We start from the raw sequence: 17,559 nt of genomic DNA on the forward strand, positions 1-17,559 counted from the left end.
CATCTTTAAGGGATGGGCTTTAGAAACCGTTCATTTGGATTGCATCCAAAATGTAAGACGATGACGGATGGGTTTTGATAAAGCACAGGTCACGTATTTGTCGCTTATTGCCATTTTGATGACCCGAAATTAATGCTTTCTCTCCAATTAAGCACTGAGTGCCAATTAGTGTTACAATAAAACTATATCTTTGATTAAAAAATAATAATAGGTCTGCAGAACATACACAGTAAAACAGTGTTTTAGCGGAAAACGAGACAATAATTGGTTTAAAGAAATAATTGGTTTAAAGAAATTAAATCCATGTTAATATATACTCTAAGATTTTTTTTTTTTTTACATATTTATAATGCAGCGCAAAGTTTTTCTTAATGCTTGGTTAGTGGCTAAGACAAACAAAATAAATTATATTAACAACCATTAATAATAATAATAATAATAATAATAATAATAATAATAATAATAATAATAATAATAATAATATAATTTTACAAAGCAGTGCTGCATTGCGAGGTGTTTATAAAAACGCTTTCGTTTTTAAAAATAAAGTATGTCAAGTCTTAACCCTCAATGAAAAAGGCTCTGACGTTAATTGGATTGTAAGGAGCGGCTCCTGTAGCGTTAAGATGTGTGTCAGTTGGATACCATGCTGTCAGTACGGCATTCGCTTCTTTTGACACTAAACGCGCTCTGTTTCCTTTTGTTGGAACTCACGGGGGTGAGTCATAGGGGTCTGTGACCGGGACTGGTTTTATTGTGCGGCATGTCCTTGTCCGGTGGGAAATATTTAAGAGCTATTGGATTAAATGATTAAGTCCCATTGCATAAAATGGTAAAAATCACTGTACTTTTTTTTTTTTTTTTTGAAAAAACAAAATGTAATTATCTGAGAATTGCGCTAAAATGTTCTCATCAAATAATCATTACAAAATAACATATTGAGCGTTTTGGACTCCAACCTAACAATCAAACATTGTAGCGCTTCGCTGATTGTCACAATCATGCTCATATGTTTTAGTTAGGTCTATTGTTTTAGTTAAATATATACACTCAACTATATAAAACAAATATTAAAGTATTATTTGCGCTTGGGTTACCATTACATTTGTGTCCCAACGAGCTCAAATCCTGTCATACTTATACACGTCGCTCTGATCACGAGTTTGACTGCACCGCTCAGCCAATGATAGTCCGCGGTGTAATGTGACGTCAAGGTCTCGTAGAAAAGGCGCGGAGGGTCGCGCGGAACAGGAGAAGGGGGCTGGCAAAACACACATGTACTCATACCCCAAAAGTGCACTCAACTCCTCCTCCTCAATTACTTACATTTGGCTGCGTCTACACGAGGGACACATCGCTTGTGAATAACAACAGCTCCTTTTCAAAGATTGTGGCTTTAAACAAGAACTAAAGCAGCCGTCGTTAAAGGTGTTGGTATGTTAGCATTTATCATTCATTGGAGCCTACTGCCGAAGTTGGATGTCTTCTGAAATGACAAAGTGCTGCAAATGAAGCCAAAACACGTCGAAGATGCAAACCCTTCTAAATTACGAAAGGTAGAAATTGTACTAGATATTTCCACACAATTTCGGGATTAATTTTAATCGGCGATGAGAGAAAAATGGATTTTCGGTGAAGTGCGCCTGCAACCTCCTCCATCCTCAGGCCGAAAAGAAAAACGTCGTGTTCTGTTTAACAGTGTGATGACAGGCGTCTGACCAGTTGAAAATTGAACACGAAACACTTTAGACGAGCGTTACAGAAGTGGCCTCCGTTGTTCATACGTGCTCAAAACTCTGGAATGCACCGACACCCGAGAATGTGCGTTCTTTGTGGCCTTTTTTTGCTTTAGGTCCGTTTATGTACACTGGAGGAAAGGCTCTAGCAATAAAAGAACAGCAAAGTATTAACTTTTTAATAGGATTCCTATAACGGAACATCCATGAGCGAAGTCATATGAACCGTAAAAGGAGAGGACTGTATCTTACGGAAGCAAACACGTTCTTTTCGCTCCCGTCAGCGATGCTATTCCACGGCCTGCCCGGAGGCGACATTCACGGTATGATGGAAGAAATGGAGCGGAGAGGGAAGAGCGATTCGGCTGCTATCAGCTCGGCCATAGATATGGGCGACAGAGAAACGGTAGGTGATAATACAATGCAGAATGGCAAAGTGCTACAATGTCCATTTCCATACACCAGAAACAATCACGAGTCTAAGAAATTGTATACAGAATAAACAAATTTAAAATTAAGATACTTTGGTAATTAAAACATATTACAACATGTATCATATAAGTAATGTAATACATTTGTTAATATCACAAACCCAGTACATTTTACTTCCATTAGTATTAATTTGTAATTTGAAATAGTGTATTCTGTTGCATAATTATTTTCACGTGTAAACAAGCAGTCGATACAATACTGAAATTCTGTCCGTCATAGATGTAAGAATGAAACTATTAAATTACAGGGACATTTTATCAAACAGTGATTTTGATGTTTGCAGGTCTTTTATTAATCTCTACCAAACACAACTGCGTTGTTTAAAGCGCCGTCCAGTTTAAGGCAAACGTGAACTAGCTAAAACCTCTATACAAATAAAACAAAATAAAAATAAAATAATTGTAATAGATTTAATACTTTTATGTTTTTTTGTTCGTTTGTTTTTTAATTTATATGAGAGTGTGTTTTGGCTAAACACTGGTAATTCATTTTAACATTACATCCAATATATATAGAGTTAAAAAGCACAATGTGTGAATATCTGTCGATGGTATGTGTTGAGCAAGTTTTTAGTTTTTAGGTCCCAATATATTAATAATATTATTATTGTTAATAATAATAATAATAATAATAATAATAATAATAATAATAATAATAATAATAACAATAATAATAATAATAATAATAATAATAATAATAATAATAATAATAATAATAATAATAATAATAATATGCACGGTGACAATAATTGAATAAGCATAAGTTTTGGAAGGAAGTATTATTTGTTTAATTAAGTATTATTATTATTTGAAACAACTATTTGTTTAATACGCATCATATTTGTTTATAAAGAATATAAATTAAAAAAATCACATATTTAATGTATAATTAATGTTATCCATGTATCATTTAAACTTTCACGTGCTTCGTGTACCCTTATTTTTTAGGACACGCGGTCAGCTCTTAGCCCCTCCCGTTCGGACACTAAGCACCTCTAATCAGCCAAAGTTCAGTATACAAGTTTTCAGCACTAACATGGCGGCAGGGTTGCAAATTCAAACGTCGTTCGTTTTTATTAGAGACCATGAGATTTTGCACAAGAAACAATGGCAACCTTAGATTTTAGGACCATAAACACTGATTAGTAGCCCTTTGTGACTGTCATTTTATTTCTGAAAATGTTATAAAATATGCTTTTTCGACAGGTTGGACACAGTCTTTGCTTAATCTGTATATGGTGTTTCTACTTAGAGCCAACCGTCGATGACCGGTGAACGAGTGGCTCTGTGTGCGGGCTGCGGGGGGAAAATTTCCGACCGCTATTACTTGCTTGCCGTAGACAAACAGTGGCACATGCGCTGCCTGAAATGCTGTGAGTGCAAACTCAATTTGGAGTCCGAGCTCACCTGCTTCAGCAAGGATGGAAGCATCTACTGCAAGGAAGACTATTACAGGTGAATGGCTCGCGGTCACAAGGTGCCAACTTGTCACGATAGCAATGTCTTCATGCAATGTGGCTTTTGATTTCTTTAAGAATGTTTTCCCAGACACCTTCTCTGCACTCTCCGCAGGGCTCCACACTTAACTAAATAAAATAAGCAGCTATAAAGCAAATATGTTTGCTGCTTAGAGTGAAATTTAATGATGTTTTAACAGTGGTTATATTATAATGCGTGAAAATGGAGTAAGGCTACCTACCAACTGAACAGAACTCGTGGCACATATTTTGTCTCAAATGCTGGTAATAATATTTAATATTAATATTTAGGTTTATTATGCGAATATTGCTTTCCATTACAGCATTAATACCCACATGTTATTCAGGAGAGAGAGAAAAAACAGTACAGGAGTATTAGCATTTATTGGTAATTGTTGCATTTATTGGGTGTTTATTGTCGTTTACAGAAGTAAATATCACACTCAACACTGCAGCGGTTTGTAACAAGTAAAAAACGAGTCCTTAATTTTCGGTAGCCTAGCAGACTAAGACTTTTGGAGCTAAAAATGTAAATACACTTCATGGCTTTAACTTATTCAATTTATGCTTATGGCTGTCTCTTTCTTGTGCAGAAGGTTTTCGGTGCAAAGGTGCGCGCGCTGCCATCTCGGGATTTCAGCCTCGGAAATGGTGATGCGAGCTCGGGACTTGGTTTACCACTTAAACTGTTTCACGTGCACGACGTGTAACAAAATGCTGACAACAGGCGACCATTTCGGCATGAAGGACAGCCTCGTGTATTGTCGTTTACACTTCGAGACGCTCGTGCAGGGGGACTACGGACACTTCAATCACACAGAAGTGGCTCCAAATAAAGCGCTGGGTACAGCGGGGGCGCTCGCGCTCTCCTATTACAACGGAGTTGGCAGCGTACAGAAAGGACGCCCAAGGAAACGGAAAAACCCCGGTTCCGGAGCAGATCTGGCCGCTTATAACGCAAGTGAGAGCTGTTTTGTTATGTTAATCTTCTGAGATTCAAGCAGTGCGTCGGAAAAGTTATTTTTCAGCCTTCTAATTTTCGGGCTATACAAAGCCTAGGTTAACGAAACAAAGAAGTCACACAACATATATTTAAATATTCGATAATTAAAACACTAATTTGTTTTAATTTTCTAGATTGCAATTTACAATATTTCATGGATTAAGCAATACAGCAGGCTAGAGGAGCAAACATGACCTCCTACAGTGCAGGTGGGCGCTATTTTGAACATAGTGCATCAAAAAATCAATTGTTTTCAATGTCTCTGACTGTTCGCAACTTTAAACCAAAGCTACACAAGCTAATGCAACATGATATATATGATGATATATATGCTTCTATAAACAGTTCTGTAAAGGCACTTGCTTATCGTTATGCTTATCGTGTTCAGGCAATCCTTTAAATGTGTCTGAAAACACTTATTTCTTCATCCTGACCATGTGTAGATAAAATACCCAACATTTTCACAGCAACATGTCTGATATTAATCTAATTAAGAGAGCTTACAAACTCCGTTAAGGTAAGAGAGAAAATGTTAGAAAGGCTTCGTTTAGCGAAGATTAATTTGTAATTTATGATATTATATATTAGATAAATTAGGTACACACATGTATTTACCTAATTTATATATAAATATGTACAGCGGTTACACATAGGTTAACATTTCGGATTTGTTATTTGATGATCCCCAGTTTGAGGTCTAATTTGCTAATTAAAATGAAGATCTTTCAGAGTTTCACAAAAAAATGGCATTACATGCTTCCCCCAAAGGTACAAGTGAAAAACGTTGTAAGCGTTCTAACTTGTTTTTATTTTCGTCCGTTTACGTTTACGTATGCATGCTAAATGCACGTTTTGATTCGATTACAACTGCTTGAGAAACCTATTTAAGGGTTATGATCGCTGCAGTCGTATTCAAAACTAGTATGCATGAACGATGCAGCAATATAATTATTTAGTTTTCAGAATGTTATTGTCCTCAAACTTACGGCAATTAGTGACTCGTTAACTCCGACCTAAATAATCTGGGTAAACTGTTTCGTTTTCCTCTGCGTAGGCCAAATGAAGCCATAAGTACTTGCTTAGTCACGTGCTCAAATCCAGGCGCAGCCTATTACAACTCAATATTATTAGGTGACTACCAGATTGCCATGTTATTTATGTTTCATTTCAAAAACAGGTTGCATTCGTTATGAGTAACAAATTTTAGAAGAAAGAAATGTCCTGTCCAAACAAATTTTGTGTTGCAGTTCAAAGATATTTTCACAGGTTTGTCAAATTATCAATGTCAAATTGCGCATAAAGCTTTGTGTTATTATAATTTTTATCCATTATATTTTTCTTCAAGTCGCTTTATCATGATATTAAATTAGAAAATTCCAATATACCACTGGCATATTTTTCTGTACCATTACACAAATTAAAAAGGAATTTAGGTATTAGTCTAGACTAATAATGACGGTACAACGAATTGTTAGACATCAAGGATCTCTTTTGCCTGTTCAATGTGCCAACAACAACACTCAGTGCCGCACGCAATGCACAGACCGGACAAGTATGTGTTTTCGATCAATGCTGCCTCCTTCGGGTTACAGACAGAACAACAACCACGACCAAAGGGGCAGAAAAGAGAACACATTATCTGTAACATATATTCTCTACAAAGAACATTTTCATACAAAGCCATAGAAATAAATTATTTTGAAGATATAGTTGCTTAAGAAACTTCAGCTGTGGAACTGTGTTAAACACCAGTCAGTATCATATCAGCTTAATTAAACAGTGGAGACTATGTTTTAATTTACTCCTGTAAAGCACATAGTAATATTTAGGTACTCTTATATGTAAATAGCTTCACTAACAGAAATATGTATTAATTGCCTGATTTATGTCAATCCAGTGCATCCATTTGCATCACTTCACACATTAAAGGATAATTATCTGATATGCTGATCAGACATTTTTTAATATTTACAGTTGTCAGAGAAAACAGAATTCCTGAACTGTCTTGTGTATAGCAACACTTCAACCTCTGCCAAGTATCTCCCACAACTCTCTGCAATTTTTTTTTAAAAACACTTCATTGCAAGAGGCATCTTATATTGCTGAGCCACATGCAATGAATATCACTATATTAAAATTATAAACTGGCATAACTAACTTTTAAAAACAACTAAAGGTTTTGGGCATATATTTATAACTCATCTAAATGTTTGATATTGATCCAAGTATTATTCATTTGTTTCTTTTTAAGGAGAATAATAGCAAATATCTAAATGGCACCTTGTTAATTTATAGCCTTGCATAGAACCTAAAAAAACAAAAAAAAAACAATTCACTATCAACCCAACTGAATCTGTTAATATTAAGATTCTTTAGAAGGGAACTAGCTGGCTGCCTTTATATCCTACTGTTCTAGCTCAACATACCTATGGAAGTGAATATACCCAGACTCCCTTATGTATGTACATTTCCTATGTTCTCTTTAAAACAGCACTAAGCTGCAATGAAAATGATGGGGATCCCATAGACAGAGAATCTCACTACAGTTCTGGTCAGAAGACTAAGCGAATGAGGACTTCCTTCAAGCACCATCAGCTGAGAACCATGAAGTCCTACTTTGCTATCAACCACAATCCAGATGCCAAGGATTTGAAACAGCTGGCACAGAAAACAGGTCTTACGAAGCGTGTACTTCAGGCAAGAAAGCTTTTTTTCTGTACTAAAGTGTAGCCAATTGTAAATTGTTTGTATTTTATTAGTATAGAAAATTTCTGAATTCTTTTTGCTTAATATACATATTTTAATTCAGTTTAATATTAAACCTTATACAGACATGAAATTAAAGAATATATTCTCAGTTGAATAATTACACTGAGAATATATTCTTTAATTTCATTGTTAATTAAAAAAAGCATTATAATTGTGTTCAATCAGTTTTCAATTCTCTAAAAGTAACTATACAAATGAAATATTGAAATAAAAAAATCAGAGAACTAAAAAGCAATAGCGTAGACAAAGGAATTGTTATGTGCCAAAACAAATATAGAAATGAACCTTGCCTCAAGAACCACCAGATATCATTGAAAGGACATAGGTTGTAGTTTTCTAATAAATGTGCCTAGAGAACAAACGAAAAAGAGAAATTAAATAAAAAATGCTAACCCTTTAACCAGTGTGTCTTTTTTTTTATTTTTATTTATATGCCATTCCATTTTAGATGCAATTTCCCCTCATTAACTAATAGATGGATCAACATGTTTCTTAGGTTTGGTTCCAGAATGCCAGGGCCAAATTCCGACGAAATCTTCTGCGTCAGGAGAATAGTGGAGTGGACAAAGTTTCAGATGGATCAACTTTAGCTGGTGGAACCCCATCTGGTCCGGCATCAGAAATTTCAAATACTTCTATAAGCCCTTCAAGCACTCCCACAACACTGACAGACCTCACTAACCCCACAATACCCACTGTCAACTCTGTACTGACTTCTGTGCCAGGCACCCTGGATGTCCATGAGTGTCGAAGCCCTTCACAGACCACACTTACCAGCCTCTTCTGATGCTTGTCACTAATGATAATCACCACAAACTCTTTTGGCTTTGCAATTACAGAGAGCATCCTTTCTGTCCTGGTGTGAAAGTTTTACCACATACACCATACCTAGCCCTGATGCGCACAGGTGCTGTTTGTAAAATGGTGGTGTATAATTCAGATGTGATTAATGGCACAAAACCCTGACCTGGGCAAAGGTTTAAATAGACAGAACAAAATGCAAACAAGCTAATGCCAACTAGAGACCATTAAAAAGACTGTTAAAGTACACAAAACAAGTGGAAAGTCAAAACAAACTTGAAATTGGTTAAAAGAAAAAAGCTATTGTTTGAGTTTGAGCCTCTTTCATAGTATTGCATAGAGACAGGCATGCCTCAGTGAAAGGATGTTGATGTTTTGTTGTTGTTCTTGTCTTTGGTGGAATTGAAGAGAATATATTTGAATTTTTATTTCATTGTTACCCAACTATGTTTACAACATAAGACTGAGGACAGACATGCTCTCATATGAGAAAAACTTCAGTCTTTTATTTATGTAACTGCACACAGGGGTCAAAGTGAGGAAAATGGATTATAACGTTAATAATCTTGAGATGAAAATGGTAAACAGTAAAATCATAATTGTCACGTGCCTTAAGCTGCATTTTAGTAACTCTATACAAAGTCCACTTCTGAGAGCTAAAATTAGTTGTATTTAAAAATGTATAGTTTATCTGTTGAAGCAACAAGGTTTGGTAACTTCATAAAACACAAGAATTAAATACAGGTACATGCTGTTTCTTCTGTCCTTCTCTTACTCTGTTTTGCTCTCTCTCTTACCTTTTCTTGTTTTCTCTCCCAAGAGAAACTTAAAATAAGTAAAATTAAATTAACTTAACATCTTACCTCACAAAAGAACACTGGATATGATAGCACAGCAGCTAAAACTTTAATACACACTTCATCTTAGCAAAGGTAAGAGTAAAAAGTGCCCTAAAAATGCTACAGCTGGGTAATTATTTGTATTAGTTCTGACAGACATTGCTCAGAACAGGATAATGTAAAGCAGTAAATATGATCAAATTGTTTTGTAAACTTAAGTGAAAGAATCACTACATGTTTTTTTGTAGATTTATGAATTATTTTACAATTATTAAGATGTGACAGTGTTGAGAAAAGGGGGAAAGATTTTCATGGTGACCACAGGCTTTTATTGAAAATGCTGTATGTTTTGGACTGACTACTGAGGTGTTTCTTTGAATATCCTTCACAATATCCCATTTGATGTACTTGTCAGTTCTGTACAAAATATATGTAACAATTTTTTGGGTAAATTGTCCATAGTGTGTGATTGCGTGAGTGAATGAGAGTGTGTGAGTGCCCTGCGATGGGTTGGCACTCCGTCCAGGGTGTATCCTGCCTTGATGCCCGATGATGCCTGAGATAGGCACAGGCTCCCTGTGACCCGAGAAGTGCGGATAAGTGGTAGAAAATGAATGAATGAATGAATGAATGAATCCTTGTTATTGCCATAAACTGAGAGAGAAGACATTTTGTAGTGAAAAAAAATATCTCATATCTCATTATTATTACTCTACTTATAATAGCATTATTTATTCCATTATTATCTTAGTTTTTAGATTAACAGTGAATTTGATTAAAGAAAAAATAATTTATACACTATATGGATATAAGTCTGTGGACACCTGACCATCACACCCATATGTGTTCCTTTCCCAAACTCTTTTCACAAATTTGTAATCACACAATTGTTTAGGATTGTAACAAAATCTTGAATGGGATGTTTGGCAAAGGCCCACATATGTGTGGTATGGTCAGGGGTCCACAATCTTTTGGCTATATAATTTATGTCAATCAAAACCATACAGTGGATATGGTTACTAGTTTTAATATATATTTAATTATAACATAATGTAACATAAACAGAATTCTAACTTTTATGTTACTATATCTATTTGATAAAAAAGAAATTCAGTAAATTTATTCTATGTAATTATGTTCTAAAATTACAACAGTAACAGTAGTCTTTAAATAAATGCTTTAAAATCATACTATAATGATTTGTAAACTTAAAGTTTAATTGAACTTTAATTGTTGCAATGTACTGTGTGTGGTAACATATTAGAGAACTCAATTTATTACTTATACAAATTAACTGACACATTGTGCTACTTTACATAACTATTATCGTAATTTCTTAATTACAAATTTTTAAGTTTTAAGTTAACAATGAGCAAACAATGAAGAGCACATCATGTATATAGCAACAGGTTTACATCCCTGATAGAAAATAAGTAATAACATACACAACCACTAATGCTTACAACTTTGTTTGGCCAACTTGTTCACATAAAATGACTGCGATTAACCTGTCCACGGGGTCATATGCTTACAACAACTTTCATCTCACAACATTTTTCCATTTTGCTATACCTGACAGTTGGGGGCGTGGTGGCTTGGTGGTTAGCATGTTTGTCTCACACCTTCAGGGTTGGGGGTTTTTGATTACCACAACTGCCATTTGTGAGAAGTTTGTTCCTGATCCAGACCTACTTATAGTTGCAGTCTCATCACTTGGAGGCTGTTCACTGTTTTGGAGAAAATTTTGATAAAATGTTTAAAATGTCTTATTTCTGTGTTGAGTGATTCTCCCTCACCATGGCCTATCCCCATGCTTCCCCACCTATGTACCCTTTATTATCTTTGTGTCATGACACGGGGTAAGGAAGCGGACCCAAACGCAGGATAGCCAAATCAACAGGGTTTAATAACAAAGGACATGAAACAACACACGGACTAGAGACAGGACAAAGACAACAGTAGATTCCGCGATGCACAAGGCAACGCGGCACAATTAAATAGACACGGTGATCAAAATAGGAAACAGGTGTGTAGACAGGGAGGAACAGACGAAGGCGGAGCAGACACATGACGAGGAACAAACAAACAACTGCACGTGGCCAAAGTCCGGGCTGAGTCATGACAGCATGCTTCCTGGACTCTGATCTCTGACACTATATAATTTACTACTCCTGTCTCACCGTAACATTATTCAGAAACCCAATGTAGGAACTCCAACCACTCTCCACCCATGCTTAAGTAAAAAGTAAATTGTAAGAGTCTGATTTTAAGAAAATGGTAGCTAAGATTACTACTACTACTATTAATAAATAGATTCTATCAAATTTGAATAATAAAAATAATAACCATTTTATAAAAATAGTTGTATTGTCTGTGTGGAAAGGGCTGTAAAGACAGGTTAGGAACCTGAATAGGCACCTAGTGCATGGCCAAGAGAAAAGAAAAAAATAAAAGCACAGCACTAATCTGGGATTAGGTGCTTTAGGTGTCTTGTTTGTGAGGTTTAGTGAAAACCTGCTGCTAAAGGCTGACAAGCTCGGCGTAGAGGCTCTCTGGAGAGCAAAGCAGGTCAGGGGAAAAAAGAAAAAGAGAAGGCCAACAAGTAAAAAGTAAAAGTACAGTTTTTCTGACACAGAGACTGCCCATTTTACACTGAAATAGTCACGGGCAACAGTTATCCAACCCATCTAAAATCCAACCCAAAATGAATTTTGTGATAACTAATTATGTGTAATGATGAGTCGTAAGACTGAGGATCCATTTGCAGCTTTAATATATAATCTCGGAAACAACAGGCAGAGTTCAGTACCGGTAAACACGACAGTGTAGGTAAGGCAAAAACGTAGTCAGAACAACAGGCAAAAGGTCGGGGCAGGCAGAAATCAGTCGTGAGGCAAAATACAGAAACATATCAAAAACCAGAAACAGGAACAATCAGACAACACTCAGAATGATAGCCGTAGCAAATCAAGACTTCGCAATGGGATCAAGTTCGTTTGCTTATTTAAGTGCGCCAGCTGATAGAGAACAGCTGGTGCACTGATTAGGCTGAGCGGGGTGTAGTGGGAAGTGTAGTCCGGGAGCGCTTAATACTCCGGAGACGATTCTCTCCGTTGTGGATGCGGAGGTGAGGCAGGTGTGCTGATCATGACAGAGCCCCCCCCCTGCGAGCGGCTCCTGACGCGAGGACGTGTGCGACGTCGAGGTCTACCACGAGACCGGGGAGCGGGCCTGTCTGGGTGGCGTAGGTGGAAGTCAGTGGTGAGTGAAGGGTCCAGGATGTCCCCTGCCTTGACCCAGGAGCGTTCTTCCGGGCCGTACCCCACCCAGTCGGCTAGGTATTCCAGGCGGCCCCGTCGGCGCCTGGAGTCCAGCAATTCGTGGACCTGGTATGCCTCTCCCTCGTCGACCAAGAGGGGTGCTGGTGGTTCGGCGGAGGTTTCTGGGTCTCTCGATGGTCTCTCCGCGGGTTTCAGAAGTGAGGCGTGAAAGGTGGGGGATACGCGGTATGACGGGGGTAGTGCCAGGCGGTAGGAGACTGGATTAATCCGTCTGATGATTCGGAATGGGCCCACAAACCGTGGGCTGAGCTTACGACAGGGCAGACGGAGGCGGAGGTCACGGGTGGACAGCCAGACCCACTGTCCGGGTTGGTAGTCGGGGTGCTCACGGCGGCGTCTGTCGGCCTGTGTCTTTTGCCTGCGAATGGCTCGCCGTAGCTGCCGGTGCGCCGCGCTCCATGTGTCCCCGCTGCGACGAAACCACTCGTCAACGGCCGGTAGGTCCGAGGGTGTGTCGGACCGGGGGAACAAAGGAGGTTGAAATCCCAGGACGCACTGGAATGGGGTTAGACCCGTGGCAGGTTTGAGGAGAGAATTCTGAGCATACTCAGCCCACATCAAGTATGTGCTCCAGTCGGTCTGGTTATCGTGGCAGTAGGAGCGTAGGAACCGGATGAGATCTTGGTTCAGCCTTTCCGTCTGTCCGTTGGCTTGCGGGTGGTACCCCGAGGTGAGGCAGATGTTCACGTTGAGTTGTTTGAAGAATGCCGCCCAGACTCGTGAGGTAAACTGGGGACCGCGGTCGGACACGATATCCTCAGGCAGGCCATAGTACCGGAAGACAAAGTTGCACAATGCCTCCGCGGTCTCGAAGGCTGTGGGAAGTTTCGGCATGGGGATCAGACGGCAGGCCTTGGAGAATCGGTCGATCACGGTGAGGATAACCGTGTGGTTGTTGGAACGGGGAAGGTCGGTGACAAAGTCAATTGCAATGTGGGACCAGGGGCGTTGAGGCGTGGGCAGGGGAAGCAGTAAGCCCGCGGGGAGCTGATGAGAGGGCTTAGAGGTATTGCAGATTGTACAGGCTCGGATGAATTCGCGCACGTCTGTGGCTAGAGTCGGCCACCAAAACTGGTGTAGGGTGCCTGTGACGCCGGCGCTGGGGTTGGAGTGTAGGAGCTCCAGGAGGTTCGTGCGCCAGTTCTCGGGCACATAGGTCCGGGATGGAGGGCAATTGGCAGGTGGTGGTGTGTGGGCGTTGGCCTGGGTTATTTCCGTCATGATGTCCCACTGGATGGGCGCGAGGATGTGGGCTTCGGAGATGATGGGTTCAGGGCTTGTGTCCGGGCCGGGTTCACGGAACATGCGGGACAGGGCATCGGCCTTGATATTCTTGGTCCCCGGCCTGTAGGTCACTGTGAATCTGAACCTCGTGAAGAACATGGCCCACCTCGATTGACGGGGATTCAGGCGTTTGGCGGTGCGAAGGTATTCCAAGTTCCGGTGGTCGGTGAGCACGGTGAACGGGTGTACCGCGCCCTCTAGCCAGTGCCGCCACTCCTCGAATGCTACCTTCATGGCTAGCAGCTCTCGGTCCCCCACGTCGTAATTGCGTTCCGTCGGAGATAGCTTGCGAGAGAAGTATGCACACGGAAACATCTTGTTGGCCGGGCCCTGGCGTTGAGACAGTATGGCTCCCACCCCCGTATTAGAGGCGTCCACCTCTACTATGAACGGCCGGTCTGGATCCGGGTGGTGGAGAATGGGAGCTGAGGTGAAGCTCGCTTTCAAGCGCCGGAATGCCGTTATAGCTTCAAGGGACCAGGTAAGCCGAGTGGATGCTTTTTTGGTCATAGAGGTGAGCGGGGCCGCAATCGTGCTGAAACCACGGATGAAGCGGCGATAGAAATTAGCGAACCCCAGGAAGCGCTGTAACTCCTTCAGGCTCTGTGGTCGGGGCCACTGTAGTACTGCGCGCACCTTGGAGTCGTCCATGGCGACCCCCTCGGCTGAGATGACGTAGCCTAGGAAGGTCGTGGAGGTCTGGTGGAATTCGCATTTTTCGGCCTTGGCGTACAGACGGTGTTGGATGAGACGTTTAAGGACTGCCCGCACGTGCTGGGTGTGTTCCTCCATGGTCTCTGAATATATAAGGATGTCATCGATGTATACGACCACCCAGCGGTCCAGCATGTCGCGGAACACGTCATTAATGAATGACTGGAACACCGCGGGACTGTTCGAAAGGCCGAACGGCATGACTAAGTATTCATAATGGCCTGATTGGGTCGAAAAGGCGGTCTTCCATTCATCCCCCTCTCTGATCCGGATGAGGTTGTAAGCGCTGCGTAAGTCCAATTTCGTGAAGTATCGGGCCTGGCGGAGCTGTTCGAGAGCCGACGGCACGAGGGGAAGAGGATACCGGAACTTGACTGTCATGTCGTTCAGCGCCCGGTAGTCAATGCATGGGCGGAGGCCTCCATCTTTTTTCTTCACGAAGAAGAACCCGGAGGATGCCGGGGAGACAGAGGGTCGGATGAAGCCCTTCTGGAGCTCCTCCTCGATGTAGGTTTTCATGGCTGCCGTCTCTGGTTGCGACAGCGGGAAGATTCTCCCTCTGGGTGGAGTGGATCCAGGCAGAAGTTCTATGGCGCAGTCACTGGGCCGGTGCGGTGGTAGTTCGGTGGCCCGAGTCTTGCTGAAGGCCGCCGAAAGGTCTTGGTATTCCGCTGGGAGTTTAGAGGTGGTGGAAGTGGAGCATACAGAGAGCGTGGTGCTGGGTCGTGGGGTTTTCGGAGGCAGTGGCTGGTGTCGGTGGCATGCTTCGCCCCAGCTTGAGATGTGCAGGTCTCTCCAGGAGATGACGGGGTTGTGAAGTTGGAGCCAGGGGAAGCCTAGGATGAGGGTGTGACGCGGGGAGCGGATGATGTGGAAAGGCAGGTATTCTTGATGGTGAGGGCCCACCTGCAGCCGGAGACGCCTGGAGATGTGCGTGATGGGGCCCTCACTGAGCGGCCTGCCGTCTACCGCCTCCACTGCCAAAGGAAAAGCACATGGGGTCACTGGCACGTTATAGGCTTGCGCAAACTCCCTTGACATGAAATTGCCCGCGGCGCCGGAGTCGATTAGAGCAGACTGGTTAATCATTTTCCCCCGTATTTCAACTTGTACTTGTACTACCGCGCAGTTCGAAGATTGAGGAATGAGCGGGTCAGGACTCACCGATGTGTTCCGTCTGCCGGGCGGCTTGTTGGGGCAGGCGGCCAGTCTGTGACCGGCTTCTCCGCAGTAGAGGCAGAGTTGGAAGCGGAAGCGTCTTGCTCTCTCCTCAGGCGTGAGGTGCGTGGCGTCGAGCTGCATGGGCTCGGGGTCCGCCGGTCGGGCTGTGCGAAGTGTCTCGCGCGCGTGTCGGGCGGTGTGCGTAGGAGGTCGACGTGTCCGCATCAAATTGTCAATGCGAATGGACAGGTCAATGAACTCCGTCAAATCTCTCCCTTCATCACGGCAGGCGAGCTCGGCTTGTAGACCCGGATGCAGCCCTTTGCGGTAGATCACCTTTAGGGGTCGCTCCTCCCAACCTGTCTCGGCGGCGAGCGTACGGAATGTCAGCGCGTACTCAGCGGCGGGACGGTCGCCCTGAGATACGGCCAACAAACGCTCCTCTGCGCTCTCACCCGTGGCGGAGTGCTCGAAGACAGCGCGGAATTGGGAGAGGAAGTGTTCAAACGTGGGGAAGGCGGAGCCATCCTCTTGCCAAACCGCCGTGGCCCACTCCAGCGCTTTCCCGGTGAGGAGCGTGCACACAAACGCTACGCGGCTAGCGGCGGTCGGATACAGGGACGGTTGTTGCGCCACAAAGAGCTGACATTGCATTAAGAAACCTCCGCATTTTCCAGGATCTCCGTTAAACTTTTCCGGAAACGCGAGCCGCGGGCTGGTGACAGCTGGGGTCGCGATTGGATCGGCCGGCGGGCGGGGCGCCGGTGCCGGAGGGTTCGGAGCCGCAGCGGAGCCTCGCAGACCTTGTAACGCCGCAGCGAGCTCTCCGATGAGCGAGGTAAGTCGCGTTAGTTGTTGGTGGTGTCCGGCGAGCTGCTGGGCTTGAGCGGAGAGCTGGGTGGCACGCTGAGAGACGGCTGCTGGATCGCTTGGGGCGAAGTCTTCTGTAATGATGAGTCGTAAGACTGAGGATCCATTTGCAGCTTTAATATATAATCTCGGAAACAACAGGCAGAGTTCAGTACCGGTAAACACGACAGTGTAGGTAAGGCAAAAACGTAGTCAGAACAACAGGCAAAAGGTCGGGGCAGGCAGAAATCAGTCGTGAGGCAAAATACAGAAACAGATCAAAAACCAGAAACAGGAACAATCAGACAACGCTCAGAATGATAGCCGTAGCAAATCAAGACTTCGCAATGGGATCAAGTTCGTTTGCTTATTTAAGTGCGCCAGCTGATAGAGAACAGCTGGTGCACTGATTAGGCTGAGCGGGGTGTAGTGGGAAGTGTAGTCCGGGAGCGCTTAATACTCCGGAGACGATTCTCTCCGTTGTGGATGCGGAGGTGAGGCAGGTGTGCTGATCATGACATTATGTTTCTGAGTCTCATTAGTTATGACAGCCTTTAATATGTAGAAATCAGATACAGTGAAAAAAGGTAGAGAAAACCACAGTATAATCCAAAGTGATTATCTCCACAAAACATACAGAGTATAGCTCAGACATGGGCAAACTACGGCCCACGGGCCATATACGGCCCGTTGGGCTTTTTAATCCGGCCCGGCAAATACGTCCACGTTATATTAAGAAATTAAATTTTATTATAAAGACACCACAATCATTTTACCTAACTGTAATTCCCATCTTTCCCCAGCAGATGGCACACCCCGAAGACATTGACCCTTGAGTGTGATGCATTACGGTTACTCTCTACTTCATTTTGTCGCTTTGCACTTTCAGCCCTTCAGTAAAAATGAGCGGACCGAAGAAAAGAAAAGTAGACAGGGAGTGCCGAGTGTTCAATAAAGAGTGGACAACAAAATATTATTTCACTGAAGTCTGATCAATAGCTGTATGTCTGATATGCCAAGAAACTGTAGCAGTTTTTAAAGAATACAACATCAGCCGTCATTTTCCCACAAAACATGCTAACTACGCTAGTAA

General features: G+C 42.2%; 1 protein-coding gene across 3 annotated transcripts; it reads left to right on the forward strand.

Moving 5' to 3' along the window:
• The first annotated feature begins 1,874 nt into the window (after positions 1-1,874).
• On the forward strand, positions 1,875-8,711 carry lhx2b (LIM homeobox 2b). 3 transcript variants are annotated; one of them, XM_027166830.2, is made up of 5 exons: positions 1,875-2,142; positions 3,480-3,682; positions 4,299-4,666; positions 7,200-7,405; positions 7,974-8,711. In XM_027166830.2, exons 1-5 carry the CDS (start codon positions 1,957-1,959, stop codon positions 8,262-8,264), a joined length of 1,254 nt encoding a protein of 417 aa, XP_027022631.1. In that variant the 5' UTR covers positions 1,875-1,956; the 3' UTR covers positions 8,265-8,711. The 3 variants fall into 3 exon arrangements, with proteins under 3 accessions (XP_027022631.1, XP_047678798.1, XP_047678799.1); XM_047822842.1 differs by having other exon boundaries at positions 4,302-4,666; XM_047822843.1 differs by lacking the exon at positions 1,875-2,142 and adding an exon at positions 3,206-3,235.
• The last annotated feature ends 8,848 nt before the right edge of the window (positions 8,712-17,559 follow it).

This window comes from Tachysurus fulvidraco, chromosome 14 (genome assembly GCF_022655615.1).
Source record: "Tachysurus fulvidraco isolate hzauxx_2018 chromosome 14, HZAU_PFXX_2.0, whole genome shotgun sequence".
NCBI classification, from domain to species: Eukaryota; Metazoa; Chordata; class Actinopteri; order Siluriformes; family Bagridae; genus Tachysurus; species Tachysurus fulvidraco.

Excerpts from the sequence above, each read along its gene's own strand:
- lhx2b (XM_027166830.2), top strand. The coding sequence starts at position 1,957 with ATGAACCGTAAAAGGAGAGGACTGTATCTTACGGAAGCAAACACGTTC. Across the intron at positions 4,667-7,199 it reads TCTGGCCGCTTATAACGCAA|CACTAAGCTGCAATGAAAAT; the intron begins GTGAGAGCTGTT and ends TCTTTAAAACAG. Across the intron at positions 7,406-7,973 it reads TTACGAAGCGTGTACTTCAG|GTTTGGTTCCAGAATGCCAG; the intron begins GCAAGAAAGCTT and ends CATGTTTCTTAG.